The sequence below is a fragment of the Episyrphus balteatus genome, chromosome 3 (genome assembly GCF_945859705.1).
Source record: "Episyrphus balteatus chromosome 3, idEpiBalt1.1, whole genome shotgun sequence".
Taxonomy (NCBI): Eukaryota; Metazoa; Arthropoda; class Insecta; order Diptera; family Syrphidae; genus Episyrphus; species Episyrphus balteatus.
In genome coordinates, this window is record NC_079136.1 from 61,687,750 (window position 1) to 61,707,604 (window position 19,855).

The 19,855-nt window shown below is 36.1% G+C and overlaps 1 protein-coding gene across 1 annotated transcript; it reads left to right on the forward strand.

Moving 5' to 3' along the window:
- The first annotated feature begins 192 nt into the window (after window positions 1-192).
- LOC129915037 (uncharacterized) lies at window positions 193-15,177 on the forward strand. The gene is made up of 3 exons (XM_055994492.1): window positions 193-356; window positions 4,758-4,914; window positions 13,765-15,177. Exons 1-3 carry the CDS (start codon window positions 193-195, stop codon window positions 14,806-14,808), a joined length of 1,365 nt encoding a protein of 454 aa, XP_055850467.1. The 3' UTR covers window positions 14,809-15,177.
- The last annotated feature ends 4,678 nt before the right edge of the window (window positions 15,178-19,855 follow it).

Sequence of the window (19,855 nt, forward strand, 5' to 3'; positions counted from 1 at the left end):
GTTCTTTCGCGTTGCTTAGTCCACTACGTCTATCAGAAATTATCTGACCAGCTTTTGAAAATAGCCTTTCGCAAGGCACAGATAGCTGTGGGAACATGTAAATATAAAATATTACTATTACATGTCCACCACTTGAGAGAGTCTTCGGTCCTGGGCAGTCTATCTACATCGAGGAACCTTTGGACTTGAGCAATGGCCTTGCTTCGCGATGTGCCCACTGGTTTGTCCTTAGCAGCCACTTTGTCGAAATTAACCCTAACATCACCATCACCCGGGTACTTCCCAGCACTTTGCTTAACACTATCTGCGCTGTGCTTGTCTTTTAACCCAAGGTCTTTAAACTGTGGATCAAAGGAGTAAGAATCCTTTGTATAGCGCTACAAGTTCGTTTACTACGGGGATAACGGGCTGCGCTGTTAAGTATAACTTTCGCCTGAAATTGTCATCGTCACTCCTTCATTGATTTCAACACTTGGCGGAATTCGCGGAAAACATACCATTCATCATTCGTGACATATACATATATTGGAAACTCTCTCACATAGAATCATCATGGATCTTACACCCTCCTTTAATGCTACAAACCTCTTTAGCATATAGAATATGGAGTTCCAACGAGTAGACACGTCCTGCAATAGCCTGAGTAGCCTTGCAACCAATTGCGTTTTTTGGTAACCCATAAGTTTTGTCGTCGCAATGGCGCTTTTTTGAAGTATGCCACAATATTTTTAACTTTATTAATTATAATTGTACATATTTCAAACCATCCTTAGCTATTAGGTTGACTGGAGCAAAGTATCCAATATGTTTTTGTTTGTTGTTTCAGCTCCGACAGAACGGCTTTGATATTGATTGCATTGTCGGATAGCATGACCAAAATATTGCCCATTCACCACTTTGCAAAAAACCTTGCAGGGAGACCATTTCAAATTTTTTGTCTAGGAAGTGAGCTGTAACCGCCGCCGCCGTGTTACTCTCCATGTTACATGAAGTCCAATGGTCTGTAGTCAAACACAGTTTCTTAGCCGTTTTGAGAGCTTCTCTGGTTTCGTTCAGACATTGCTCATATCGGGATTGAATCAAAGTCCTTGATATGAAATTTCTGCTTGGTAGGTCATATGATGGGTTGAGAGCAAACAAAAATTCTTGAAATGAATGTTCCTCAAAAAGCCGGAATGGTTGGAATGAATTGCTGAAAGGTACAATCAACTTTTCGTCTATATGATCTGTTTACTTTTAAGTGTAACGCGATTCGGCTCAAATGCCAGCATTCTTGTTTGTTGCAGCCGGTAAGAAAACTTCTAATTTAAACCTCAAATCAGGTTGGTCAAATTAAACAGAATCTATAAACTACTAATGTTTGCAAGAAGATTTCGTTTATTTAATGTTTCATATAACAAGCAGGCTTAGTGCTGCGGGTAAGTACTTACCTCCTTTGTGGTTTTGATGGATGCACAAAAAGATTTCGATGATTGTTGTAGGTATACTGTAGACTTCAAAAACTAGTATAATATTAAACCAAAATTTCGTTTCGTTTCCTTCTAACCATGAAGCTCATTGCACGTAAGACAGTGGGTTTCATAAAAAAAATAAACCTCAGAAATGGAAGCTCTAGAAAAATTAAATCACTTTATCTATCATTTTTGCCTTTTCATTAGTTAGGTATTTCATATCATTCATATTTGGTTTTGCGGTATGTATTTGACCAAAACCACTAAAATTTTTTACGGTCGTGTTAATTGGCACATTCGAAAAACAAAGATTATTTTGAAATATAAATTGCCTCATTTTAGTTGAACCTAATTTTCTTAAAAATAATTATACACACTTTGTATAAGGCAAGTGTAGCCTCTGGATAGACCCTTTAAATGTCATGTCCGCTAATATTTTCTGTAAGCCCTCAATCGTTTGTGGCAGGGTTTCAAGAACTGGAAGCTGCAATGTTGCGTGCTTTTCTCGTGCTCTTTTAATTGCATCATTTACCTGGCATGTAAGCTCAGACGGTTCTTTTTTTTTACAGTGGTGTGACCTTCTCTTCCAATGCATTTTTATCTAAAACTAAAATTTATGCACAAATTTTCTTTTCCTTGAGCCCAGATGCAAAGGGTTTTGAATCGGTGTTGGCGTACCAGGTACCGCTCTATGAGGCCATCACTTCATCAGTAGGAGTGCTCCTATTCTTATGGTACTGATATTCTTTGTACTTCAAATTCTATTATTTTGATTTTTTACCAATCTATGTAAATCCAATTTTTTTTGTTTTTTTTTTGACTCAAAGTTCTAAAAAGCTGGCAAACCCGAAAATTATTTTGTATCAAGGTATTCCTATTCAGTATTCATGTTATCATTTGGTAGCCCGTATTGAGGACAGGAGGAAAATACCTTCGACCTCTCCCGCAAACATTAATGTATATATTTTTGTTTTGTCGAATTTCAACAATTTAATTTTAAGCCAGCTAATCTTGATCTTTCGTTCGGTTCTTAATTGTTGATGAAGTTTTTTGAAGTTCGTAAAAATAATTATGCTCATATTTCGAGCATGTAGGACACTGGTCTTTTTTTGGGTTGAAAAATGAGGAGCTGTGAAACGACTTCATGTGAAGGAAAAAACTATACTGCAGAGTTATAATTTTTTTTCTAATCGGTAGAAGAGCTAACAACCTGAACTTCTATTGAGTTCCAGATACGTTTAAGCCTTAAATATTATGAATTTAAATTCACTTTGAAAGATGTATTCCAATAATTTTTTTTATATTCCATGAACTGCTCTGTTCACTTCTTTCTATTAAAGACTTTACTAGGTATCTAGCTACTAACTACCTTTTTATAACTGTTGCAACCTCTTTAATTTAATATCACGAACGTTTGTTATTTTAAAATTATATTAAAATTCTCGAATAGCCAAAAAAGAAGGCTATAAAACCACAAACCTACATACATATCTACATAGAACTTATCACCATCGCCCCCTCATTTAATTTAAGGTTTTGTAGATGATGCTAGTCTAGTATACTGTGTTAATTATATGAATCTAATTAATTTTATTTTAAACAGTTTTCAACATCATAATTCTTTTGAAAAAGGCCATTAAGTTTCTTTGCCTGACCGTTCTTCGTTCATTTCTATGATATACCTTGCATAATACACTGAGAAATTAAGCTCATCTGGGATGGAATCCTGCAGTTATTAGCACTTCTATTGTTAGCCTGTGCCAACACATCCATTCCCATCATCTTCATCTGCACCAGCCAGCATAGTACCATCACACCACACCAGGTTCTATAGCCCATTCATTTCTAATCTTCAATCCTCCCGAGTCGTTTACTTCTTTTGCTTCCGCCCGCCTGGCCGCTCCGCACCTCCATTAAGACCTTCATTTTTATTTTTTTCGTCCTGTCACTCCCTCCAGAGTTACATGAACGGGATAGCCATCAGGCTGGGCTACTTTACGTTACGTACTATATATACTTACATACACCAAGAGTAACATACTTGCGTGCCGCATAACTTCTCTCATCTCCTTGTAATCTGCATAAATTTTTGGTTGCTTTGCTTGTAGAACCGTTCTCATGCATAAAATGTTAATTAAAATAATTTCCTCCCGGAACCATAAAAATACTCACACACATACACACACAATCATCACGAGGCATTTGTAAGAGGAAAAACAAAAAAAAAAAAACAAAAACAACAAATGGAATATATCTACACCAACCATCCATATAACAGCACCCGGGCAGCCAGAACAAGCCTTCATCAATGGCTGAGCATTTCATTCAGGAGAGTTGGTATAGTAGCAGTAGGTAGTTACGAGTAGCAGGAGCGGAAAAAAAACTCCATAATTTTCCTCTAGAATCCATTCAACCTCTGAAATTGGTGGGTGCTGGGTGGAAGCATGTAAGTATAAAGTCCAAGGGAATGTGGAAGAGGTGTGCCTCTGTATTTCGTACGAAAAGTGGTTACAGTATAGAAAAAAGAACGGACAAATAATATAATGTGGAATAATGCTTCCGCATTTTGCGCATGAAATAATAGCTAAGCAAATGGTTGAAGCGCGACAAAATTCTGAAGGCGTTTTTTCACGCTTCCATGAGTGACCAGAACTACGTAAATGACTTTCTTTTCAAACTCAACTCGTTTGTTCTTCAAGTTACAATATTTCCATATTGGTAATGATATGGATATATAATAATATAGGACGATATCAGCCTCATGTAATTATAAGAGATTCGTTATTTTGGACCCTCCATACAGGCCCGCACTTGGTTTGCACCCTTACTATAAAGTAAGTAAGGCGGGTCTTCTGAGCATTGGTGAAAGAATGCCCCACGCAAGAGAACACAGCTGCAGTCAAAGATGGTCGCTATTGCCAGAATGTGAGATGTAGAGATGAGCAAAAAATCAGAACCTGTGATTTTAACCTGTGATTGTTGCAATTTTTTCAAAAATCACAGGTCAAAAGTCATTTGCAATGCATTTTCGTGAATTCCACCTGTACTGTTTTTGTGTATGTACTTAAATCAAAAAGCATTTTATTTGCCTACCCCTTTCCCACACCACTGTTTTTGATTTTAAAGTTATATGTAAAAGGTGCCTTACCTTTTTATTCGAATAAAATAAAATTAATTCAGATTGAAAATTCCACCACCACCAATCAGTCTCAACCGAAAAAAAACAAGCTTTCTGGGGAACTTTTTTACAGAAATCACAAACGATATTGCTATCTGCAAGTTTTGCAAAAGCAAACTTTCCTACAGGACGAGTAAGTCAAACTTGAGAAGACACATGCGAGAACAAGCATCCAACAGTGAACATATCAACAACATCATGGTCATTGTTGTTGATATGTTCACTGACACAGCCACGAGCACTACTACCATAAGCACAATCTTCAATGTCAATAATCCCGTTTCGGTAAGCTTAAGAATTATTGTACATCTTAATAAAGAAAAAAAACCAGAGGCACTCGCCCTGGCACCACCTGCCTCATCAGTATTTCTATTTTATTCAAAATTTAATTTAACGTAATTTGTTTGGCATTGCAATCATTTTTTTCTTTGACTATAGGCAAGCTCTTAACTCATAAAATTGGCAAATTGCAATTTTGTATCTCTTAAATTTGGTGATTAAAAACTTTAAGTCCAATAATTCCTGATTGAAGACCTTTTTGCCTAACGATAGAAAATTTGATATATTGAAGGATATTCAAGTTGTTCCACGAACTAGAAAGCAAAAGCGATATTTTGGGAGACGGACAGAATCCCGAAATCCAAAATCCAGAAAGACCAAAATCCAGAAAACCCTAAATCCCGAAAACCAAAATCCCGAAAACCCAAAATCCCGAAAACCTAAGATCCCGAAAACCCAAAATCCCGAAAACCCAGAATCCCGAAAACCCAAAAACCCAGAATCCCGAAAAACCAAAATCCCGAAAACCCAAAATCCGGAAAAAAAAAAAATAAAAAACTCTTCAAAAATTGTGTTTCACTGAAATTTTAACTGAAACAATAAATATTTGGGTTTTCGGGATTCTGGGTTTTCGGGATTTTGGGTTTTCGGGATTTCGGTTTTCGGGATTTTGTCCCCAATCCGATATTTTCTCCGCTTGAATTGCTTTTTAATGGATGAAGACGAATTTTTTGGTGGTATCGATTCGCAAGGAGACTGCGAAATTCATAATTGATTTAGTTAATATTAAAGATCAAACCTTCAAAAATAGTCTTGCCTTTATCGGGTAACCTTCAGGCCCTGACAGAGTTTAGATTTTTGGTCGAAATGTTCGTCAAAGCGATATTGGTAATCGTAAAGCACAGAGATACCCAAACGAGATGGGAAACTTTCGTACGTTTTACCCCCCAAAACCCATTTGTTTATTTCGTGTTGTTGTAATTTCTTTTGTATTCGTGAATAAATGTGAAAAACATACACAGTGTAACCACAGTGTTTTCACGCATACTTAGCCAAAAGCGTCCGTTTTTTCACGCATTCATAGCCAAAAGTGTCCGACGGAGCTAGCAGCTAGTAGGCAAACCCGTATGACGTCAGAAGTTTCCCCTCTCCTTTGGGTATCTCTGGTAAAGCCACGATATACAAAAAGCAGAAAGGTAAATGGTTTCTACTATAAAGGCGACCTTCATGGCATTTGCCAGTCTTCACTTAGAATAATTTCGAGAGCTTACAAAAAAATTGCCTCTTCAGCTTCACAGCTTCATCTCCTTCCTGACTCTCGCGGCCTCTTCAAGTTTTCCTTATTGTTCCTCATCTAAAAATATATGTTTATTCCGACAACTTTTCAGTCAAAATTTGGTATAGTTTTGTACTTCAACTTAATTGAAAGACACCAGAACAGCGTCTTCAATTATGTCTGCGGCCCAGCCTGGGCATAACAATATATTTTCTGGCGTAGTTGGAGAAAAGTAAAGCCAGTAAACCAGAATCTATTAACTTTTTCTTGATTTTTATTGTGACGTGTTAATTTTTTTCTTCGAAAACTGATCTTGAAGAACTGAATTCTACAGAGATACTTCATCCCAACTTTGAGGTTTTGTATAACCCTATTCAACCCATTATTCGAACATTTCATTTGTTATCCTGTTAGGCCAAATGCCAATGCCATTTTGGAGACCACAAAATTCTACTCGCTCTTGATTCTGATTAGTAAACTTTGGGTTGTCACCTGATGAAGCTTCTGGATGATCCGGGATATTATCGAAAACTTCTCCATCTGCAGTGAGAATCTTCTGCTGTTTTTTAAGAATCTTAAGAGAGTTCTTTTTTATTTGACGACGTAAAATAACTGGCCGAATTGGGTGTTTTGCTTGCTTTTTTTTAATGCTATGGTGTGGGATCAGGAGGTAAAAGAGGACTTGTTGTTATTTGTGAAAATTTGACTGCAAGTTGTTACGTTAACCAAGTTTTAGAAGAAATTGTATTCTTTGCAATTTATTGCTCATACTTTCAATACGAAACAAGATAATTTTTTGGAATAAAATAATATTCAAGCGAGGAGTAAATCCCATAAAACACGTTTTAGACATCATGACTTTTCGGACATTGAAACTTCACCTGGCTTTCCGAAAAACTGCCAAAAGAATCCCCATGTTTTGGATATTATTTTTTTTTTAATAGTGGAACCTTGAGTTTGAGAATCTTTCAAATACGTACATGTTCTATTACTTGAGTGACCCACGTCACTATACTCGAGATCTGGCGAAGCGAAATTCCGTTGCTTTCTTCGTGACAAGCTTTTCCAACCGGCCGGCAGGAGGTCCCACGAATGACGAACTAAGGTAACACGTGTGGCGTGCGTTTCCATTGTGTGTCATTCCATTATCGCAAACATGATGTACACTCATAATAGTTGGTTTGTATTTTATTTCCCCAGCGGTTTTAAGGTAGAACGCACGCAAGTGTTTAGTTTTAGAACCTGCCTCACGAGAACGAAGAAAACAAGTAAGTGTGTTAATCCTATCGCATGGTAGTATGGCTATCGTCGTCGACACCAAGCAGCTACTACTTCACAAGGGACTATACTAGAAATAGGTTTACAACCAACCAACCAAACCCAAAGCAAAACACAAGTAGTCGTTTGGATCTATATATGCCTTCCGTCCGTCAGGTGCTCACTACCTATTCAGTGTGCTCATAACCTTAATCTAATCTAAAGTTTTGTCGCGTTAGGCGCGGACGGAAGGTTGGAGAAAAACAAGCTGCCCGATGTTTTTTGAATACCTAATTAAGATAAGTAGGTTGATTAGTGAGCTCGCAGTGGTGGATGGAGAAAGCAAGCGAGCGAGGAGGTTTGTGTCCTATGTCCTGGACTACTGCGTGTGAAAAAGTCTAGCTCTCCTGGTCCTGGTGAATTAATCACTTAAAAGGGTTGGTTTGTTGTCCTATGGTGTTGCTGGTGCTTTTAGGTGACGCAGTACCAAGTCCTGCGACCAATTTCAGTGGCAATGAATGTGTGGTGGACGACCGACAGAGGGCGATGACGACAGTTACAGTGACGATGGTGGCAGAGGTATAGTTGGCTAATTAGTGCGTGTCCTCCACAATAAATTGGGGACTGCACAATTTTTGTAATGGACTCTCGAAGTGAGGAACATGTGTGCTGCGGTTCCCTGACAGCAATGGTTTATTGTCGTGTGGCAGTAATCCGCGAGGTGTGTTAATTTTAATCAAAGACTCAACTCCTATGTTGCATACAAGTGTTTTTTTTTACATTTATTTTTTTTTTGTAATTTTATTTTATTTTGTTTGTGGGACGAAAAACATGAAGGCGTGTTCGTCAGTTCATGATTTGAATAAATCAGTCATTTTTGGAATTATTATGCGGTAAATACAAAGTTGAATAATTTGCACAGCTGGACTTACCAATAACATGGAGCCATCACAACTCACAGCATGTGTTCTCGTTTATGTGGCCATGTGGGTGAGCTGCTGCTTTGTTTGTCTCGGCTGTAGGTGAAACTTTATTGTGGTTAAGTTTATGAAATAATATTTATTAATTTTTTTTTTTTATTTCACACATATACATGAGTGATGAATGTTTTGAGGAGTAAAGTAGAGCTATTGAATGTTCTTTTTATTTTAAGGCTCTCTGTCATGTGATAGTTTTAATGGGTTTGCCCAAATTTAATTTATTTTTAAGAGCAAATATCTCATCGCTGGCGGAATTTTCAACTATATATCTTTGTACTGAATTCATCAATGGCGGAATTTTCAGCTGCCCCGGGAGAAACAAATTTTGGCGTCTTTATACTGAAGTCATCAATAGCGGAATTTTCAACAGCGGCACACGAAACAAATGTTGATGTCATGATGGCGGAATTTTCAACTGTCCTTGACGAAACTAATTTTGGAGTGTTATACTGAAACCATCGATTTTGGAATTTTCAGCTTTCCCAAACAAAAGAAATTTCGGTGTCATCGTACTGAAAATATCGATGGCTGAATTTTTAGAGCTCCCAGAAGAAACAAATGTCGTCGTCTTCGTCTTCAATGGCGGAATTTTGAACAGTCGAACACGGAACAAATTTGAGTAAAAGCTCTTGGAATAAGGCTTTATTTATGATGGTTTTTGCTTTTTTTTAAATTTCATTAATTTTTTCCCAATGATTACAAGAAACTATTAAATCTCCGCAACTTTCCTAGACGGAACAATTTTTGGCGTGTTTGTACTGAAATCATCGATTTTCAGCGTTCCCAAACAAAACAAATTTCGGTGTCATGTACTGAAGATATCAATGGCGGAATTTTCAGCGCTTCCAGAAGAAGCAAATGTCGTTGTCTTCATCATCAATGTCGGAATTTTGAACAGTCTCAGACGAAATAAATTTCGGCGTCTTTGTACCCACTGAAGTTGTCGATAGCGGAATTTTCAACAGTCCCAGATTCCGGTATCTTTTTTCTGAAGTTATTGATGACGGAATTTTCAGAGTTTCCAAGAAAATAAATTTCGGTGTCATCGTAATGAAGATATGGATGGCGGAATTTTTAACGCTCCCATACGAAATTAATTTGGGTGTCATTGCACTGAAGTCATCGATGGCGGAATTTTCAAAGTTCCAACACGGAACAAATTTGAGTAAAAGCTTTTCGGTGTCTTTGCACTGAAGTCATCTATGGCGGAATTTTAAACGGAAATAGACGAAACAAATTTCGGTGCGTTTGTTTAAAGTCATCGATATGTCGGAATTTTTAGCGGTTCCAGACAAATCAAATTTGGGTGTTTTTGTACTGAAGTCATCGATGGCGGAATTTTAAACGGTCAAACACGGAACAAATTTGAGTAAAAGCTCTTGGAAAAAGGCCTTATTGATCCATTTTAAATGACGGTTTTTGTTTTTCTTAAAATTTCATACATTTTTTCACAATGTTAACAAAAAACTATTATATCTCAGCAATTTCATTTTTTTTTTCTTTTTTGTTATTTTCTATAATAATGATTGAACAATTTGTATAAGACAGAACGAATGGTGTGGTGCGCTCAAAGCCCAGATAATAAAAAGTATAACTCATTAAATCTTTCTATTCAAGTTCAAAACTCAAAAGATATCAAACTTTTGTTTTCATCTTTCGAACACACTGCATTGCATAGTTCCTTCCAACTTCCGCCAATTACTTACCGTCTTACCAATTACATCCAATAACTTTGCAACCATCAGTCTCGAATCGATTCATTTCGCCAAATAATTGGCAGTCTCATTTGAAAAGGTGCTGCTAACGTAAGACATTCCTTAACCCGTGCTACACTTTATGATTCAAATTGAAGGTTGTTACTCGTACTCCAGGTGATCTGCACTTGTTTTGCCTTTTCAATGGGTTATAATATGGGCTTGGGCGTTCACCCAAAAGGTTCAACAAAGTCATGATGATATTTGCAGAGAACTGTTTATCAATAGAAGTAAAGTCTGTGGGTTAGTGTTGTAGTTCATGTACGGGTAAGAAGCCTTTTCTTGGTTGATCGACTGTTAATAAGAAATTTAAAAGAAAAACCTGATTAATCGTTTTCAATGAATGAAAGGTATTTAGAAAATGCTGGATGAAACGTTAAATAGTTAACAATTTTTTGTAAAAAGTTAATAACGAAAATACCGGTTCCTCTGCTTTCATACTAATTCGCATACTGCTTGTATACTCATTTGAGCCGGAATAAAAAAAGCAAAAAAAAACGAGAAAAATGGGAAAAAAGTATGCCTTAATTTGGTGGGTGAAAAGAAAAAAATCAAAAGAAAAAGATGTAGTTCATTTGACCATAATCCCAAAAAACCAAAGAGTTCTCAATAAAACAAAACAATTGCCGTGGAAAGATGAGAAAAGCAGAACAATAATATTTTTAGAAAAAAAAAAAACACTTCTAAAAATCTCAAGTGATGACAACGAACTAAACAAAACAATAGTTACTAACGAAGGAGAATTACGTGATATGAGAGAAAAAATTATGTCTTCAGATATTATAAATGATGAAAAACAGATTAGCCAAGGCCAAAAAATCGGTAAATATGTATCTCGTTCGCGTAAAAACAAATTAGAAGACCGAATTAAAAAGACAAAAACCGTATTGGAAACGCTAGCGCTAGAAAGCAGTATAAGTCAAGAATCTGACCAACCAAAAATAAACTTGCCATAACATACAACCGAACAGACAGCTAATTCTGTAAATTATTCATCACGATACATGCCATATTTACACAATCATTCAACTCCATACTCGTCTTCACGTTCACCAAACTTACAAAGAAATTCAAATACTAAGCAGTCAACTACAATTAACACGACCGAAAATGTATCTCAATATCAATATTCACAAAATCTACCGGCAGTTTCAAACCTTTTCCCATATTCTCAAGCTCCAGTGGCGATTCCTGAATCTCAAGACCATAAAAATAATACTTTCAACAGCAGTTAGGCAACCACTAGTGACTCGGAACAAGGGACAACCATAACATTACCATTTAAAGAAAAAATAAATAAAAATTTAACATCAGTCTCTGAAAACGAATATTTAAATGTATAAATAAACTATTCTATTGACCGATGAAAAAAACGTCTTTTTTGGGAGCATTGCAATAAACTGTATTAATTTTTTGTTTTTTGTTAATTGCCTCAAAAAAGAAAAAATATATGTTATAACTATATGTTTAATTTATAAATGGTATTTCAAGAATTTTATACATTAAGTTATGTTTTCCGAAAAGAGAAACCAAAACCAGGATGTCTGTCGTTCTGTATAAGGAGCTACATGCTAAACGGAGGTCGATCAACTTCAAACTTGGTATGCAGCTGTTTTTGGAGACTCTACAGAGCAGAGATATCCAAATGAGATGGGAAACTTTCGTACGTTTTACCCCCCCAAAACCCATTTTTTTATTTCGTGTTGTTGTAATTTCTTTTGTATTCGTGAATAAATGTGAAAAACACATACAGTGTAACCACTGTGTTTTCACGCATACTAAGCCAAAAGTGTACGACTTTTCACGCATCCTTAGCCAAAAGCGTCCGATTTTTCACGCTTACTTAGCCAAAAGCGTACGACGCAGCTTGAAGGCAAACCAGTATGACTTATGACGTCAGAAATTTCCAAACTCCTTTGGGTATCTCTGCTACAGAGGGCTTTTTAGAATAATTTTTTTTGGACTAAAACTAACGGTTACTGTCATAAAAATTTTGCAAAAGTTTACTCAAAAACGCCTCCAACGATTTTATTAAAAAATTCAAATGTCAATTTTTAGATTAGGTCTACCTTTCAATATTTTTTTTTCGAAAATCATTACTTATGGTACCGGCAATAGAACCCTTTTTTAAACCTGATTTTCTGCCAAACAGCTTATACAATATCATCGAAAATTTTTAAATCAGAAAAAAATTGAAAAAAAAAATAAATTTTAGATTTAGATTAGATGTTGATTATTTACTAATTTCTACAAAACTGCATACCGATTTTATTTTAATTTTTTCTTTTTTAAAATATTTTTTTAAAAAACGGCTCTTAACGATTATGATTTTTTTTCTTCTAAAAATGCATATCAATAAAAGAAATTAAAATGCATCCTTTTTTTTGTAGCTCAATTTCATTTAAAATGTTGTTTTTTTATTCATTTGAAAAACGAATTTTATGTTTTTTTTTTTTTAATTTACCGAATTTGTATATGCCACGACATCTGAAGCTCTGAAATTTCTCGCACTTCCAAGTAATTTTGAATTCATCATTTCGATGCTTCGAGTTTAATAAAGCCCTAGAAATGCATTTTTCTCTCCCTCTAATTGATTTAACAATTTCCATTTTAACAAAAGAAAATAAAATTCCCAAATTTTCACAAGCACAAAAAAACGAGAACCACAAAGAGAATGAATCAAAATTAAATGTCGATTTATTATAACCAATGGTATTTTTTTTTAGGTTACTTCACGGTTCATAATTTCCTCTAAGAAAATTAAATATTTAATTTTGCAGCATAAATAACACATGAACAGAAATGAATTACCTAAAACCACTTTAATTCCCAGACTATTAAAAAGCTAATCTTGCATAAATTCAATAATGCGCTGAGCCTTCCTTACAGGTATACTTCTTATCCCACCAGCGAAAGTCAAATCTGTACTTATACCTATTCCCGCCAGACGCGCAGACTTTCCAATCCACAAAACATTCACCATAGGCAAGGTAGGTACTCACAACACAACTCGCAACTTGCAACTCTCAACTTTGTCTTTCGAATTTGATTTTCATCGACTTCCACTTTACTCTTAGGTACTCACTATTGATACTTTATTCTCTATAGATAGATGAAGTATAAGCATCCCGTCCAGGGAGAAGGCTTTCAACTTCCAATTCCAATTCACTTTCATCCGCATAATAATAATTGCCATCGCAGATATCTCAGCTCTCCTCCTCACACAGCCTTTTGTTACAAACATTTTACTTGGGAATTCGAATTTGGTTCATGTTTTGTGAATGAACATTCAGCAATATCTTCAGGGGAACATGTCATATATAAAAGTACAGCACTGGCAGTGCAGAAACAATAAAGCAGCTAGGACCAGTGTAGAGGCATCACCACTCCACGACACTACTTGACTATGGTTAAATTATTTCACGCTGGCGCAACCATGAATATTGTAAGTTGCAAAAAGTATCTATCTTATTTTTTTTATCACATTTTCCCAGATTAATATAATGTTCGTTATGTTCTTTACTCTCTTCTCTCGCTCTTCTCTCCCTATTCTTGATCTGAACCTGAACGTATCTGTCTCTTCCCTCAGGAGACACAACGGCTGGGACGGCAACAAGGGGGTCTGGTGCTATCGTTGTCACTGTTGGTATGGCAACTACTTGCTGCAAATTTGGTTTATGGTGCAGCTGGAATCGTGGCAGATAACTATAATTCTGCGGCCATGGGAGTTGGAGACAGAACATACAGTGGCGGTCAGTATGCTTCAACAAAGGATAATGCAGTTGCGAACACACTTGCTGATTATCTAAAAGGATACAGAGGGAGTAGTGGTAGTGGCATCGGGATGAATGACTTTACCCACCGTCACGACCAGCAACAAGAGTCTATAGTGGAATACCATCAAGCTCAGTACGGAAGCAACCAAAATCGATATGGAAGCAGCGGTAGTGGTGGTGGGGGAGGAGTTGGTGGCAGCGGTGGTGATGAACAACAAAGCCACATCTCTGCTGGGTATCAACCGAGGACATACCATCAGTCTCCTGTGTCAGAAGAGTCGGAGCATTCATATGAGGTTCCTCCTCCTCCTCATCATCATCATCATCAACATCAAAGCGACATTGATAAGTTCGGGGAAAATAATTTCTCGCATCAATATGGACAAGAATCTTCTGAGAGCGGTGGTGGTAGTGATGGTGCTTACCATTCAGCTAGTGGTAATGAAGGGTCTTCATCCATTGATTATCACCAAAACCATCCGGAACTTTCCACTTCTCAGCATCAGCATACGGATGTAATTAACTACGTACCCTACCCGGTAGTTAAGAAGGTTCACATACCCTATGCAAAGCCTGTGCAAATTCCCATTTCAAATGCCATCCTTATACCAATTCGTCGGCCAGTTCCGATACACATTCCAATAACGAAACAGATTCAAGTTCCAGTCGAGAGGGAACTTAAGATCCCAGTTGAAAAGCTGGTGCCGTATCCGGTTGAGAAGCATGTACCGGTGCCAGTGGAGAAACATGTGCCTTATCAAGTTGTGAAGTATGTGCCGGTAAAAGTGCCCAAACCATATGCGGTTAAGGTTCCTGTTGTAAAAACAGTTGTGCACAAGATTAAACAGTGGTGGTAGGACAATGTGTTGTCAATGTGGTTGCTTGGATGTATAGGTTTAAGTTTTTTTCTTATTTTGCTTAATAAATTTAAATTATAGATTTGTGATAAAATAAACATTTTGAAAGTTTAATAAAATGCTTGTCTATTTGAAAATATTCCTTATGTACAAAATTTCATTTATTGATAATACTAGTATATGTTGTTGGGAAATATTCCGATTTGCGATAGGTACATGAACTTAAGTTCGTAAAAGGATTTTTCAGTCTCAGATTTTCTAAGGTGTGAAATCTTACACAAGCTTGGACATGACCAGCTCAACCATAAGGGTGGAATTTTTGATGCATTTTAATATGAGATATGCATATGGAGGTTGAGAAATAACCAACAACAAAATACAAAGACATACATATTCATAGTCGTTTTTAGAACCCAGTTTATCTTAGACTGGGGTTTTTCCAGTGATCCAGGATCAATTCCAGTCTTTTTTTAGTAGAAACCTAGACAGCGTCTATGAGAATGGCCCAATTTGATTTCTAATAAATAAATCTAAGCATGATTCCAGCAGCCTTTTTAGACAGCTCACGGTTATTTGCTATCGCTTTTAAATGTTGCAGTTTATCTGAATAAAGTGAGTTGTCATATTTGATTACAATTGTTTCAATTCTTTGGTTCAGATCTTTATATTTTTTGGATTTTGGTGGTTGAGGTACCGCATTTCGAATCTCGACTATTTTCAGTTCGTTTTTTGATTGCTCAATTTTGAGACATCTAATTAAAGTCCACAAGCTTGGGTGTTTTTGAAGCACTAATTCAATGAATAATGATTCCAGAAAAAAAAAATTAGGAGCCGCCAGTATTTCCGTCTTGGATTTTCCACTTTTTCCATTTCTTGGTTTATCAACAATGAGACCTAATAATTGTGCCCTTAACTGCTGATGAATTAATTTTCTTTGAGCCAATAGAACTTTTTCACCGGCTATACGACATAGTCATGTTTATGGTGTTATGTATGAAATTTTGATAACCCAAACATTCATCTTTTTCGGTGTTGCACCGCATATGCAACTTTTACTTGCAGACGAATCATTAAGAACACAACAAACTTTGCCATGCACCATAGTGCAAAGAATGCGGAATTCTTATTTCGGAGGATATAATTTTTTTTTTACAATTCTTCTGCCTGCAAAGGTATTGCATGTTTGCCCACTGCAATGCAGGCAAATAACGGAGCATCTAGTTCCTGCTTTCCGAAGGCTCTAAATTCCCTTTCCATTTGCGAGATCTAAATTTTAAAAGTTCAGGTGGATCCGAGCTGTGATAGTGTCGATAAAGCCCATGATAATATGATAAGTCTGTGGCCAACCTCCTTCCTCAGGATCTTTGATAAATCTGATCCAAGTTTGTATCTGCAGAAACGTCTGTGATTGCGGACAGCGTTTTTCGATGGTGGGAATAGCGCGAGTTGATTAATTTTAACACTGTGTCATAACTCTGAATTAAGATTTACCGGATGATTCCACTTTCTTAATAAATCAAAATAAATAAGAATTTTTTTTATAAAGACACCTAGCCTACCAAAACTGGGTTTTTCAAAAATTCTCCTGTTCCGTAAGAGAATAATTACAATTAAACATGTCAACTGCATGTCAAAACTAAATAAAACATTTTGTACCTATGTATATTGACATAAATACATTTAGCTCTCTCTTTTAATATGAAATTATCTGTCGCCACATAATATTTATCTAATTTAAATCCAAAACATTAAGTCAACTTTTTCCGCAAACCTAAACAAGAGATCAACCCCTGTAGATTAGCACTTCTGTGAAATTTTATTTTATGGAAACCATAAAAGTTAATATGTAAGTAATGATTATGTTAAACATAAAAATATAAATAGCTTCTAAAATCTCAAGTTAATTCGTGGTATGTATTTTTGTTTTTGCTCACGAATCACGAGAAAAGCAAAAGCTTAATTCCGTGACAAATTATACTCATAAAACAAAAAAGTCCTAAAACAAATGAAGATAGTTATGCGTATGAAATGGCGCCCAACGCACTATCCTCTACTGCTGTCATTATAAGTCTCCCCAACTTATTCTCTTTCTTATTTCATATTGTAAATGACTTCGCTTGCAATTATGACTCGCCACTCTGTAAGGACTTAAGGACCTTGAAATATTTCATAAGAATTCACACTCTGCACAATCTCCTCCTGCCTAAACCACATAAGACTCCACTTAAATAGATATTCAAAGAGAAAACCCATGAAAAGTCCTAACGGTATACGACTTGGGCAACCGGGTGTTATTATAAATTACAACACTTGTGTATAGGCTTGTGTTGTGTTGTGATGTCTTGTGTGGGTATGTTTATATGTGTAACATTCATCCTTTATTGTTATGTTTATTATGATTTCTTTAATTCTCCCCTGATGATTGCCATTGCCATAACGCAAGACACTTCGTTTCGACTTAGGAGGAGGCTGCTGAAACAACAACAACGTCGTACAGGCATATAAGAAAGCAGAAGTTGTTTTGCAGCCAAAAACTTTGTCTCGTTTCCGTTCAGTTCGGTTCGGCTCCTCGCGCAGCACAGCAACACTCAAAACATTCAGCAGTCAACACTCATGGCGCACATAGCCAAAAGTTCCCTGAGTATAAATCTGTAATTTAAAGGAAACATCCTTCCTTGTGGAATACATTTGTATTTATGTGCAATTTCAAGGATGTCAGTATGTGGCCAAAGTGTGGAAGGATACGGCTCTTGAGAGAGGGAATGAAATTAATGTCGTTTATTTTCTTGTGCATAGTGTTGTGGCGGCAGCAGCGGCGGCGGCAGGAATGTGGAAAAACGATGAAAAACATCTCAAGCTGTGTATAATGGAGACTAACACTTGGTGTGTGTACAATGTACATGTGTGGGAACTAGAAATATACTTGTTGTTGCTATGGACAAATAATAATCATCACAAGAATGTTTTTGTTTTTTTGTAGGTATTGTTGTGTTTTTATTTTCTTAAGAAAACCATCATCTTGAGTCAATACTTAACAAAAATAAATCAACATGCTGTGCCAAAAATAAATTTAAGATTTAATTTTGGCAGCAGTTTTAAATAGGTTAACGAGAAAATGCTTGAATTTCTGTAACAATCATAAAGAAGAAAAATCAAAGGACTGAGAAATCGAGAGAATTCGGAAATATTGATACATGGTTCAAGACTAATTTTAAATATCATTTGAAGTTGTGACTCCGAAGAAAACCTTGGTTCCTGTAAACAACGCAATTTGGATTGATTTTTCTTCTGAATTTATTGTTTTCTTCAAATTGATCAAGTCAACGGGCATTATTCCAATAGTCACTCCTTTAACTTCTTGTTGCTCTACTCTGAATACGAATATCCATGGCAACACAACAAAGACCGGATATTGTAAATACCACCAGAATTTTTCCTAAGCACGGCTCTTTAAATTATTGGTGTCCCTACTTTAAAGCGTAGTTTATTACCCGGAATTCCAGGCATAAGTTTCAATATCGTTTGAAGTTGTGACTCTTAAGAAAACCTTGGTTTCTGTAAACAAAGCAATTTGGATTGATTTTTCCTCTGGGCGAGCAGATATATTGGCGGCAACAAAGCAGAGGAGGTGTCTGATACTAATACCCAGAGATACCCAAAGGAGATGAGAAACTTTTGACGTCATACGGATTTGCCTACAAGCTCTGTCGGACAATTTTGGCTAAGTATGCTTGAAAAAACGGACGCTTTTGTCTAAGTATGCGTGAAAACACTGTGGTTACACTGTGTGTGTTTTTCACATTTATTCACTAATACAAAAGAAATTACAACAACACGAAATAAAAAAATGGGTTTTGGGGGGTAAAACGTACGTAAGTTTCCCATCTCCTTTGTGATCTCTGCTAATACCCTATTCTATGAAGGAGATGAGCGTTATTCCAATATCCTGGATGCTCGAACGTTTCGAGAAGGCAACATAGAATCACTCGTTTACCTTCTTGTTGCTTTACTCTGAATATTACGAATGAATATTACGAATATCCATGGAAACACAACAAAGACCGGATATTGTAAATAACGCCAGAACACAGGGTTCTGTAGGTACCGCTTGATTATCATGTTTAACCGATTCTACTGAATTATATACTATTTCTTTACCCACAAATGCATTTTGTAATATATTTTTAATGCCATTAACTTAAGCATTTGCTGGACAAAGAATAGCACGTTCGCAAATCCAATTAATTGATTTTTTAATTTATATCATCAATATTTGATATAAATAAGACCATTTTTATTAAAAAAAATTGCCATTTTCAATAAAAGATTTGCAAACTTTTCAGTAGAATTTTGGTTACTGCCCAATTTATTTAACACGCATATCAATGCTATTGCGATCATTGTCACTGACGGCCATAATATTGATTTTTTAATACAGACATATTAACTTTGTCGGCAAGCGTTCCCCTGGAAATAACTGACAGAGTCTGATGGAAATCTCCTCCCAGAAATATTGTCATTCCTCCCATAACTGAATTATTTGATCTGATATCCCTTAAGGATCTATCTAAAGCTTCAAATCTAGCTTTAGGCATCAATGTAGCCTCATCCTCATACAATTAATTGATATTTTCTAAATACTCCAAAAAAATCGCTCTGTTTTCTGATATTACAAATAGGATTGTTATTTTTTTCAGTTCCGCCTGGGGCGTCTTAAAAGAAAATCTTCCTTATTTAATATTCATTCGTAAATTGCTTTCCGTTCTCGTGTTAACATACCTTCTTCAGATGCCAACGCATCTGCATCATAATTGAATTCCCTTACATATTCCCGGTTATTTGAATTATTATTGGCAGATCTTATTGTTGCGGGAAGACTATACTCTGGCAAAGTCAGGCCACCTATTTTTAGCGACAAATCTTCTATATGAATGAGGAAAAGATTATTTATATGTCATACATAATTAAATCAGCTTTATTCTATTAACTACCCTAACTAATTTAAATTCCATCCATAAACTAAGGGTATCAGGCAATCCACAATGAA